The 12123-nt window shown below is 45.9% G+C and overlaps 2 protein-coding genes across 2 annotated transcripts; both read right to left on the bottom strand.

Moving 5' to 3' along the window:
- Window positions 1-627: 627 nt before the first annotated feature.
- Window positions 628-4988, bottom strand: LOC129595483 (uncharacterized). Its single transcript, XM_055492506.1, has 3 exons — window positions 4218-4988; window positions 1271-2029; window positions 628-1035 (listed from the first exon to the last, which is right to left on the bottom strand). Exons 1-3 carry the CDS (start codon window positions 4410-4412, stop codon window positions 835-837), a joined length of 1155 nt encoding a protein of 384 aa, XP_055348481.1. The 5' UTR covers window positions 4413-4988; the 3' UTR covers window positions 628-834.
- Window positions 4989-8604: 3616 nt separating this feature from the next.
- On the bottom strand, window positions 8605-11939 carry LOC129595442 (uncharacterized). The gene is made up of 3 exons (XM_055492454.1): window positions 11059-11939; window positions 9518-10366; window positions 8605-9014 (listed from the first exon to the last, which is right to left on the bottom strand). Exons 1-3 carry the CDS (start codon window positions 11722-11724, stop codon window positions 8841-8843), a joined length of 1689 nt encoding a protein of 562 aa, XP_055348429.1. The 5' UTR covers window positions 11725-11939; the 3' UTR covers window positions 8605-8840.
- Window positions 11940-12123: the final 184 nt, after the last annotated feature.

The following is a 12123-nucleotide window of genomic DNA, read 5'->3' as shown; positions in this document are numbered from 1 at the left end:
TGCAAGCTGTAACAAGCGAAGGCAAGACTGAATTCTAGAAATTGTGAAGAAGAACAGCTAGCCGAACAGAAATTCATAACGCAATGATAAATCATAACTGGGTGGTCTTATGGCTGTACAACTTCTATCGCTAGAATATCGAAAGACACGGCATCTGTTAAACCGGGCTGCAACCCGAAGTGTTCCATTGCATCCAGAATTCATACGAATGTGCAACCACTACCCACCTATTTGTTTCTGTGTGTGGCATGTGCTACGTAAACTAGCCCCCTTAATGTGTTTTTGTGTGGGCAGTGAGCCCCGTCGAATGCCGGACAGCAAGCTTAGTAACGTCCTTTGGGGAAATACAAATCATCTCAGGATACCACGCCGCCAAGTTGCAACAGCTGAGATGAGTGCAACACCAAATTGAACCATTTATTATGCCGCTAATGGGAATTTTTTATTGGTCAAATCAAACACAAGGCGCCATGTATCGAAACATAACAGATTAATACAAGAAAGAGTTACAACACAAGAGTTAATACAAGAAAGAGTGCCGCTAATTAGCTAATAAAACAGTTGACACACGATTCCTATTTTTGTCACGCCTACAAGGACACGCTCTTACTTCTGCGGATAGCCGGTTTTACCTAATGTGGTCTTTTGGATATAAAAAGCACCCAACATGATGGCTGACGCATCTATCCGGCTCAATCGTGAAATACACACAAGATTTATCAAATGAAATTATGAACAATCCAGCATGTGAGACTAAAGAAGTCGTTTCATTTACCAAAACCAACCGAAAAACGTGAGACACCAAGTAGCTGATACCCTCAACAGCACAAATTATCAGTGATCTTCGACAATTTCATCGTCCTCGTCCCCACGTTGCAAAAATGCATAATCGGCGGGGAGAATATCTTTCAAAGCACGCATCGTCATGGTGGTCAGCTTGGAAACATCCAGCTGATGGAGATTCTCTACCGTCCACGTATAACCTCGATACTGCGTTGTCAATCGCGGATCGTGACTTTGCCAGTCTTCCACAGACTACAAGACAGCAACTTTGACTGACATGCATTCATTTTTCGATCAAATAATAAAATGCGATATAATTCTAGGATTTAATCGACAGTAATGTAATTCCGTTATGGGTTTCAAGTCCGGCAGAACTGACACCTTTCAAGCCAGGCAAATTTTACTTCGCGATGAATACCATAAATTCTGACTGCATAGAAACGTCGTCCCAGTTCAGGTTATCATTCACTCGTTGAACGGATTTTACCTGAGCAACCATGGTGCGAAGTTGTTCCGATCCGCTGCGAATCCACTCGGCCATTTCCTCCACATTCAGTCCGTCGCGGGACAGGTTCGCCTCGTACAAATCCCAGAACTGCGCTTCAATATCCGCTGCTTCCAGCTGAATCCTCACCGGCGGAATAACGGCCTTCATCCGTGCAGTGCAGTTGAATTCACACTGCCGCATCCGCAGTTCATCGCAGAATGGCGCCAAGCCGCGGAGGCCTACCGCCAGACGGCGGACACCCACCGGTGGCAGCATCATCGCCTCCTCCCCAACATCTTCTGATAGAGCACTACTAACCCAGTTGAATACCACGCGATGAAAAACCAGTTGTTTAATTCGGACATGCCGCAGTATCCACCGAATCACTGTCATAACACTCTCCACGTGCGCGCCACGCAGATGCTCGATGATCAGGCGTTCCGTCGAATTATTAACGCACTTGAGCATCCCACCGACAGCGCCGTACGCCCTGCCGAAATTCCCCGCCTGGATGGGGGAGAACGGACTGGCTGCGAAGGAAATGCGCACGGTTTTGCCACAGTCGGCGCCGGTCAGGACGGCATTCCACAGCGGACACACGCGACGCAGCTTCGTGCGGCTGACGCTATCCAATGACTGGAAGATCGCGCGTAAGAGGTGATTCTCCGCTGGCAACAGACACCCCCCTTCGGACTGCACTTCGAGGCTGTTGGGGTTTCTGACTCTAACGGTTCCGACGGCCATCTCGTACGCCTCATTCTGTTAAACATAAAGGAAAAAGAAAGTAAACGAAGTGAATGTCTACTGTCAATGCTTGCCTAGAAATCAGAACTGAGAACAAAATTTACACTTATTTAGTAACATTCTAGTAGCTGATTTTTTGCTCCATGCAACAGGACTCTGAAATGGTTTTCAAGATCGCCTTGAGTTTGCAGCTCTACCGGCACCGGCGCCTGTGCACGGGAGCCGGAGCGGATAACACCAAAACAAAATGCATGTGACACAGTTTCCAGACGTGCTGAATCGAATGGCGTTAGCAGTTTTTCGATTGATTTTGTGGTTTGTTCTGACCAGATCGTACGGGGTATTCCGCTGTAATATAGATCTTTTCCTTGATTTCCTTGATAACCATATTACAATGACCTTTTGTCCAAAGTAAGTTTTTACGGTCATAGCAACTACAAGAAACAGCCTCGGCTTCGCCTCCGCGTTTCTTGGGTTCTAAACTCCTTGGCCGGTTTACGGATTGTTAACTTAGAACGGATAAATCTGAAGAGCCCGATAACAAAAATTTTATTAAAAAATGGATGTTTTGGTTTCGTGCAGTCGAACGCAATTACTTTGACTTTACAGATCATTTTTTTTAAATTTTCTTAGCGAAAACCCATCCGAATCAAATCACCCACGAGAGTATCACATTACAAACTAAAAGGACGCTAAGACTGGACAGTGGTGCTAGATAGGTCACCCATTAAGAACTTAGCAGGCCCTGCTCTATTTTGCTCAGTAATACAGTTTGGTCATACGTTCACCTAACGGGCTCTGTGCACTGGATAGCTATGGCAGCTCGGTCACCCACCTACCTAATATAACGGGATCTATGCAAAGGACAGTACTGGTAACTCGGTCACTAGATCACTTAACGGAGTTTATGCGCTGGACAGTAGTGCTAGCTCGCTCATTAGATCATTTAACGGAGTTCGTGCACTGGACAGTAGTGGTAGCTCGGTACTCTTTCACCTAACGGGTTCTGGGCACCGGACAGTGGTGGTAGCTCGGTCACGTACTCACCTAGCGATTTTTTGACGCACTCAATCACTAGGTGAGTGACTGACCGAGCTCAACCTGTCCAGTAAGAAATATCGCTAGGTAAGGAGAAAAATCGCTAGGTGAGGATGTGACCCTGCTACAACTACTGTCCAGTGCACAGAGCCCGTTAGGTGAGCAAGAGCAAAGCCCGCTCGATGACTCACTCACCTAGTAGAAATTCCGCTCAGTGGGCAGTAATAGTGTTTCGGTCACTCACTTGTCTAGGGATTTTTCTTACTGGTCAGTGGTGGTAGCTCGGTCACCCACTCATCTAGAGATTCCGCTCAGTGGTCGGTGATAGTGTTTCGGTCACTCACTCGTCCAGTGATTTTTCGTATTGATTTTATATTTGATATTTTTATATTTTATATCGGTTGATTTTAAACGTGTTTCGAGCTCGGCAACAATGTTTGAATAACGCGAGTGTTCGAATAAGTACAATAATTTATTTATTTTTCGGTTTAATTAGTGTGATAATTATGTCAATTGGTATTTTGTATTGTATCTAGGCAAATATTTCTAAGTTTCAAGGTGACCTTTAAGATGGGTTGGATCAATCTGGTCTTGATGCCGGCTTGATACCGGCTCGATATTTTCATAAAAAAGCACATGCCGGCCACTTCTGAACTATCCCGGATCTAATGGCGTTGTCCGTTTTTCCAGAAGTTTTATGGTTATAGAGATCTCAAAACTATGGGGCGCCGCGCGTAGTATAGATCTTGTACTTAATATAAAATGATAAAATAATTTTTTGGAATATGTGAATTATATTCCTTTCACATAATATTATTTTAACTTTTAATTCAAAAAAGGGTGCCTATAATAAACGGGGTGTGAGAAGGGGTGCCTACAATAAACAGGGGTTTTAGGGGTGCCTATAAGGGTACCCTATAAAAAAACGTAATTTCTAATTTTATGATTTCAAGCATATGCAGAAAACTATCAATTTTTAGTTCTACAGACGATATAGCAGCAGAAATTACTCAAACGGAATTATCAAATGGCAGGAAACATTAAGAGGCATGCATGCGGCTGTTTCGCTCATTCATTGCAGCCCACGGACGGTATTTTGAGCACTTTTTATTCGTACTTATAAGTTACAGTTTTATTTTATAATGTAAAACAATTCCTAACGTACCACTTTCTCTTCCCTGACTGGTGGTCTATCCCCTCGCTGGAGATACGTAAACGTCTGGCGGAGAACCGCCACAACACGCGCACGCAGCGTGGCTTCAATGCGCCCACGAAAGCCAGCAGTCATTCCCGGCGGGACGGTCGACTCATAATTCTCCGGCAAACGACACTCCCGCAACACGAAGGCATCCGGTAGCATCCGACGAGATCTGCCGCAAACAGCGGAAAACGAACCTGCTCGACGGGGAACAGTTCCGTTTGTTGTTGTCCTTCTATTTGAACCTCCGCGACAACCAGGCCGATGTTGCCATAGGAAAAAAACATGGACTTGCTGGCAAGGCGACCCGGGTACCACAGCCACGCAGCGCCCGGATCCGCTCGACACAGCAGCTGCACACTGGCGTTTTCCGTCACTGCGGGGTTCCGCCGCAGTTCGTCACGCCAATCTCGGTAACCCGCGGAGCATGGGGCAACGAAAGCGTAGAAGGTTTTGTCGTGGCTGACCAACTGTGCGCGCTGTTCGCTGCAGTGGAAATCCACGATCAGCCCGTTCTCCGCAACATTGATCACTTCACCGTGCTGGAAGAGTCCGCTCTCCGTCAACACATCCACCGAGTTCCACTGGTACACCGGAGAACTGACATAGGCAAAGCGTTTTCCTCCGTAAAGATGCATTTTCAATTGATGCAGACAAAGGCTTCGAAAACAACAAACCGCGCTGAATGCGAGGCGAACAAAAGCACTTCCAAAACAGAAAATCAAAATAATTTGACAAAGTCACTCATCTTACTGTTAAATGTTTAATGATGACGATTCGATTCTCAGCTTATGATTTTCAAGTTGGCTGCTGCTGCGAAGTTGCGAGTATATAAAACGGTTGACAACTGACGAGACTTACTGTATTAGTGATTCCACTGATTCGAAATTTGAAATTTCGAACTGACAAGTGACAAGGCAGCCAGAATCAAGGGTCGCTGCCGACAAGGGGTGGTTGGATACTGCGCATTGTCACCTTGGTGGCAAAATTGTCGACAAACCCAAATGTTCCGCTGGTTTTTGGGAGAAATGCCTTGTTCGGTATTTGTTCCCTGATTTAATGCACCAGACATTTAAAATTGCTTTTTCTCCGATACCTATTCCTAGATTCAGATGGGTTTATGCTAAAAAGTATCCTTATTTAAAACAGTTTCGCAACTGGAAGTTTTCGAAATCAAATTGCTAGAACGCCTAGAAGTACTTATCAGAAATGCGAGAAACTCATGATAACAACCATTAACAAGCAAAATAAATCATTCGTCTCCATAATAAATTCACAAAACAATGGATCTAGTCCAGTAATAGATTCGCAGATCTGTTTGGAGAGGTCAGGCTTCGATAATCGATAGTTGATTTCAACTTGATGCCTTCTGTTTGCACATCTGAGAAAAACACATCGAATTCGCCATTAATCCAGCGATTCCATTATTCTTCCACATCTTCCGGGTAGCGTTCGTTGACAGCACGCTCAACGTGTTCCGCCACCATATGCTCGATTGTGATCCGTTGCAGACCGGCGACGGTGCCAAATACTTGGGCGAAATTCCGCCTTTCCTGTGGGAAGAATGGGCTTATCGCACAGGGAGCGCGTACAGTCCGTCCGCTGTCGGCTCCGGTCAGCAGGGTATTCCACAGCAGACAGACGCGACGCAGTTTTATGCGGCTGACGCTTTTGCTGTCCTGAGAGTGAAAGATCGTGGCGCTGTTGATAACACCCAGTCCACGTCCGACGTTCGATGCCCATTGGGCATCGTATTCGTCGTCAGGCTTTTGGCGCTTGCGACCCGTCTTCCCAGCAACAGGCACGCAGGAGATGATTCTCTCCTGGCAATAAACACCCTCCTTCCGCCTCAGACTGTCTATCGTCTTCGGGATTTTTGCGCTTGCTGATTCTGACAGTTTTGACGTCCATCTCTTACGCAAAGTCCTGTCAAACATAAAGGCAAAAAGAGTACAAGGTACTGTAAAAGAAACAAATAGACTTCTAAAAGACCGTTGGTTCTAGTATAATTATAACTTATAAGTAATTTTAAAAAACGAGCAAAGTCAAAAAGTAAATTAATTACATACAGGCACATAATAAAAAGTAAGTAGAGAAAAACATAAACTAACGTGATAAGAATTATTAATTTTATAAATAGCAAATGGATAACCAGGAATCGGAATGTTTTTTATTAATTTTGTATGCGTCCGTTTTGCACAATCTCTGCAGTCCATGTTTGCTACAACTGCGACTTTAATTTTCTCAAAAGCGTTTCTTACGCGCCACGTCTTCTTCCATCACTGGTTGTCTATCCCATAGCTGCAGATACGTCAACACCTGGCTCTGAACCGAAACAATTCGCACACGCCCATGGCCCCCATCGCCTCAATTCGCCCGCGAAAGCAAGCGGCGATTCCCGCCGTTACGGTCGACAAAAAATTCTCCGGCAGACGACACTCCCGCAACACAAAGGCCTTCGGCTTCAGCGCTCGCCCAGCCAGATCTGTCGCACACAGCGGAAAACGAACCTGCTCCACAGGGAATACTTCCGCTTGTTATTGCTCTTCAATCTGAACTTCCGCGACACCGATTTGCCCACAGAGAAAGAACATGCATGGCCTTGTTAACAAGGCGATCCGGGTACCACATCCATGCAGCATTCGGATGCGCTCGACATAACACTTGCACGCTGGCGTTTTCCTTCACCGTGGGGTTTCGGCGCAGTTCATTACGCCAATCTCGGTACCCCTCGGAGCACGGGGCAACGAAAGCGTAAAACATGTTTTCGTAGGTGACAAATTGCGCTTTCTGTCCGCTGCAGTGGAAGTCCATGATGAAACCGTTCCAGCGCAGTCTTTTGCTTTGAAACAGATCTGGTAACTATTATTATTATCATTACGGCACAAGAGCAGACAACCCCAAAGGGATTCCAAGTCTGGTCTCTTCAAGTGTGAGGACTTTATGTTCACCAATTGAAAATGCTTCTTTATGGAGGAAAACAGTTTGCCGATGCCAGTTCTCCTGTGTGCCAGTGGAATTCGGTGAATGTGCTGACCGAGAGCGGTCTCTTTCAGCACGGCGAAGTGATTAACGTGGCGGAGCTGGATCATGGATGCGATAAAGATAAGAGCGCATCCAAAAAAGAAAGTCGAAATGACGAATGACGACGATTCGATTCTAGTTGATTATTTTCACATTCCATCGCATCTTGATAATGCTGCGAAGTACGAGTAATAAGCGGTTGATAACCGACAAATGACTGCCAAGTGTCAAAATTGGCGACAAGTCGACAAAGCGCTTGTCCTTTTCAGAATCACCTTGTGCCGTTGTGCGTGTGGTTCGGCCAGTATCCCGTCAGTTTTGGAACCACGGGGCCTGTATCGCGATACTTTTGAACCGACCAGACGGCATGACCTCGGTCCCCTTCAGCCAGGGAAAATCTTGGGTTTGGGATGTCACTTGCCCGGACACCATGGCCATTTCGTACACTGCGAGGACATCCTAGGAAGCCGGTGCGGCGGCCACCATGGCAGAAGCGAAGAAAAAGCCAGAAGCACGGTTATTTACGGGTTAACTTTATTTTCTCTGCTTTGGTTTTTGAACAATGGGTGTGTGGGCTAAAGAAGCTAAATGTAAGATCTCTACACTCGGTAAGGTGCTTTTTATGAGAACACAGGAGAAACGGTCTACTCAATTTCTGAAGCAGCGAATCAGTGTTGCTTTAATGCGAGGTAACGCTGCATGTGTTCAGGAAACGTTTTGTATCGGTAAAAGACTGGACAAAGTGTATAATGTGTTGAAATGACGACCTGCGTAATTTTACTGTTAAGTTGTTAACCTATTATAGCGTATGTGACTAATAATGTACAAGTGTTGTATGAGTAAACTGTGTGAGTGTAAAGTGTAAACTTTTTGAGTGTAATCTTAAATCAAAAAAACCTATCCCATTTCATTTAGCCTTCCTAAACACTCATTGTTTCTTCGCCTATAAAATGGCAGTCTGTTACTGTATACGAGAGATTCAATTCCATTCTAACGACTTCTTACAAACGACCGATCGATCGACCGAACGTTATTAAACTACTGCCAAAACCTGTTGTTGTTGCGTTCCCTTTATCCTCGTTACTTCTACACCATCATAGTGATTACAGTTACGGATAATTTGGCGACTGGGCCGCCGGAAAGGCAATCCAGTACGTAGCGTTCAGTCTACGTTGTACTATACTAATGTGACTAACCCAATAAACTTTATACGCAACCTTGTCCGATATTCGTACGCAACCTTGTCCGATATTCGTTCGCTGATTCAATCAAAGTGTAACGAACATTGAAAAACGATTTTTTTCTGATAGCCGTTCCCAGATTTTTAGAATCAAGTGCGTTAATGCTAAAGAAGATTCTTTATTAAAAACAGCTCGGAAACTGAACGTGTTCGAAATCAAACTGCTGCTGATCGGAAATGCGAGAAACCAATGATAACGGCAGAGGCAAAACAAATTAATCGACCTCATTCAACGGCACAGTCAAGTAACAGTGGGAAAATTCCATTGGAGAGGTCAGGCATCTGTAACTGCTTGCACATCTTAGCAAACGCCGACACATTTTCCATCAATCCAAGTTTTTCATTTCGTCCATATCCTCCGGAAGGCGTTCCTTCAAAGCATGCAGCGTGATGGTGGTCAGCCTGGACACATCCAGATCTTGCAGATTATCCACCGTCCACTCACGATCGCGATACTGCGTCGTCGATCGCGGATCGTGGCTTTGCCAATCCACCAGATACTGCAATCGAAAGGAAACTTCAACTTGTAAGTTCATTTACTAATCTAAAACAGAAATAAAGGTGGAAAACTGAAATGATAATGTAAGCAGCCTATAACAAAAACACTTCTGCTATGTTTTCCGTTTCCGGCGACATTCCTTTTAGGAAAAACGATTCATTTAATTAAGATAAAATAAATCAGTTTTCTTTGCTTCCAGACTTCAGGTCATTTAAATAAAATATTATAGCGGTAAATTACTTAATTTTAGGCACTTTTAATGAACTTTATCGAAACACTTCGATAAAGTTCATTAAAAGTGCCTAAAAGTAAGTAAAATTAAATTACAAATTAAGATTAATTTTACGGTATTTGTTCGTGTACTGTAATTTTGTGACCTGTTTCTAATAAGTCAACGAAAATGTTTAACGAAAAACAACCGAGTACAGACTAATTATCATTCAGTAAGCAGTCAGAAATGTCTCCAGAAACAAAATCAACAAAAAAATGCTCTGTGGGCCTTACCCGCGCCACCATCGTGCGAAGCGCCTCCGATCCGGTACGTATCCACTCCGCCGCCTCTTCTAGGTTGATTCCGTCGCGGGACAAATTCGCGTCATAGAGCTCCCAGAACTGCGCTTCAATATCCGCTGCATCCAATTTAATCCTCGCATCCGGAATACTCGCGGTCATTTTGCCTTCGATACACGTGAACACACACCGATGGAGGTGCAGCTCATCGCAACACGACGCCCAGTTCCTCAGTACCTTGGCCAGACGCCGGACGCACTTCTTACCCCGCCCGACAAACTCCTCGACCGGAACGGCCAGGATACCGCTGTCGGTGTACTCGTGCTCAAAGGTGTCATCCCAGTCCATCTCCACATGATGGAATATCAGCTGCTTCAGTCGGAGGTTCTTGAGCAAGGATTTAAGCAGCACCAGGGCAGCATCGACATGCTCTGCCACCATATGCTCGATGATGATGCGGTCCGTGGATGCCGTGGTGCACTTTAACAACCCAGCGACGGCGCCCAGCACTCGGAAGTAATTATCCAGCGGGAAGAACGGTTTCAGCGCAAACGTAATGCGCACCACCCGTCCGCTGTCGGCGCCGGTTAGCAGGGCGTTCCACAGTGTACACACACGGCGCAGCTTCACGCGGCTGATGCTGTCCAGTGAGTGGAAGATCTCGCACAAGAGATGGGGTGCTGTTGGCAACACCCATTCTACTTCCGGTTGGGCTGGGTCGTCAGGATGTTTGCGCTTGCGACTCGTTTCCAGTACAGCTGGCTGCAACAGTCCAGGACTATTCTGTGCCCCAGTGTCCTGCTGCTCGGAGAATTTTTCCTTGCTCGACTCGTATATGTTGCGCTGCAAAACCACGCGCAGTTATTTTCGCTATCATTACACGAGAGAAGAGCAACCATTTTTAATAAAAATGAGTTTTCCTCGAAAAGTGCAAGATATTCAGCAAAAAAGCAGATAGTAACTCGGAAGAGAACTGTGAAGTATTTTCCTACAGATCAGACTTCTTCCTATGACCCTTGCGCTTCTGTCAGGATGCATACAAGAGCAACCTTAGGGGCACGGCTTCTGAAAAAAGGACTATCATATAAATCCCTTAGGCATGCACAAAAATGCCGATGGTGCGGGTTAGAGCGCTTTCGGGGCAGTTGTGACTGGATTTGGAAGTGTCAAGAAAATCGCAAGATACTTGTACGTTGCTGCTCAGTGTGTATCTCTCTCTCTCTCTCTCTCTATTTTTTAGAAAAATTATAATTTCTCAAGTCGCGGTGTATTCTGCTAATTATTACTTATAAGGGATTATGTATTATCGCACGTATTTTAAAAAACAATGCACGTATTTTAAAAAAAACAACTGTAATTCTTCAATGATGGTTTTACTGATTTTTTTTATGTTTTTGAAGCAGTAAAATCCTGAAGCTGGGGGTGCCATGACACCCCTTAAATTCGCCACTGGCGGCGAGCGAACAGTACAGTTATTGCACCTAACCCCGACTACCTGAAATAATAAATTAAAATAATAAAAGTTGTTTACGCACCACTTCCTCATCGGTCATCGGTTTGTCGTCAGTGCGCTGCAGATACCGCAGAGATTCACGCAGAATGACTAGCACCCGAACGCCCACTTTCTGCCCCTCCAGCTGTTGATGGAAATGGTCCGCTGCCAGAAAAGTCGTGGTCGCCCAGAAATCAACCGGTAAACGGCATACTCGCACGATAAAGCTGCCCGACGGCAGGGTCATCATTGGTTCGGATGGCGGGGAACGCACCTGATCCGCAGGGAGCAGTTCCGTCAGCGGTCGATCGCCCGCATCGACGGCGGCCCACACCATCCCGATGTTATCGAAGGGGAAGAAAAAGGCACGCTGCAGGAGACGTGCTGGGTACCACAACCAGGCGGCCCCCGGGTGCGGACGGCACAGCACCTGCACACTGGCATTCTCCGTCAGGGCGGGATTCCACTGCAGTTCGCGATGCCAGTCTTCGTACGGCGCGGAACACGGGGCCTCGGAAGAGTCAAAGATCTTGTCGAAGCTGACGAATTGCGCGCGCTGTCCGCTGCAGTGGAAATCCACGATCAGCCCGTTCTCCGCCACGTTGATCACTTCGCCGTGCTGGAAGAGTCCGCTGTCTGTCAGCACGTCCACCGAGTTCCACTGGTGTACGGGTTCATACTGGCGGTGCTGTTCTCTGTACAGGTGCATTCTCGGCTAACTGATCACTTCAAAGCACTAGAAGCCCACAGGGACGTAATGGAAGTAGGGGATCAAATTTTACAGATCGGTTTCGAAAACAATGTAAACTAAGTATTTTACTGTAACGTGAATTTATTGAATAAGGCGGCATCCATAAATTACGTAACGCGAAAATTCGACATTTTGATACCCCCCTCCCCCTATGTCACCAGTGCTAAGTGCTAACAAACTCAGATCCCCTCCCCCAGAGCGCTACGTAACAAATTTAGAAACCCTCCATAGATATAGTATAGTGACATCAGAATCGTAACAAAGTTTTTAATACCCCCCTCCCCCTTTGTAACAACAGTAACGCTTTCAGGACCTCCCCCCTCCCCCAGCTTGCGTGACGTAATTTATGGATGCCGC

The sequence above is a fragment of the Paramacrobiotus metropolitanus genome, unplaced genomic scaffold (assembly GCF_019649055.1).
Source record: "Paramacrobiotus metropolitanus isolate TYO unplaced genomic scaffold, Prichtersi_v1.0 Parri_scaffold0000078, whole genome shotgun sequence".
In the NCBI taxonomy this organism is placed as follows: domain Eukaryota; kingdom Metazoa; phylum Tardigrada; class Eutardigrada; order Parachela; family Macrobiotidae; genus Paramacrobiotus; species Paramacrobiotus metropolitanus.
This window is presented reverse-complemented; position numbering and strand designations above follow the sequence as displayed.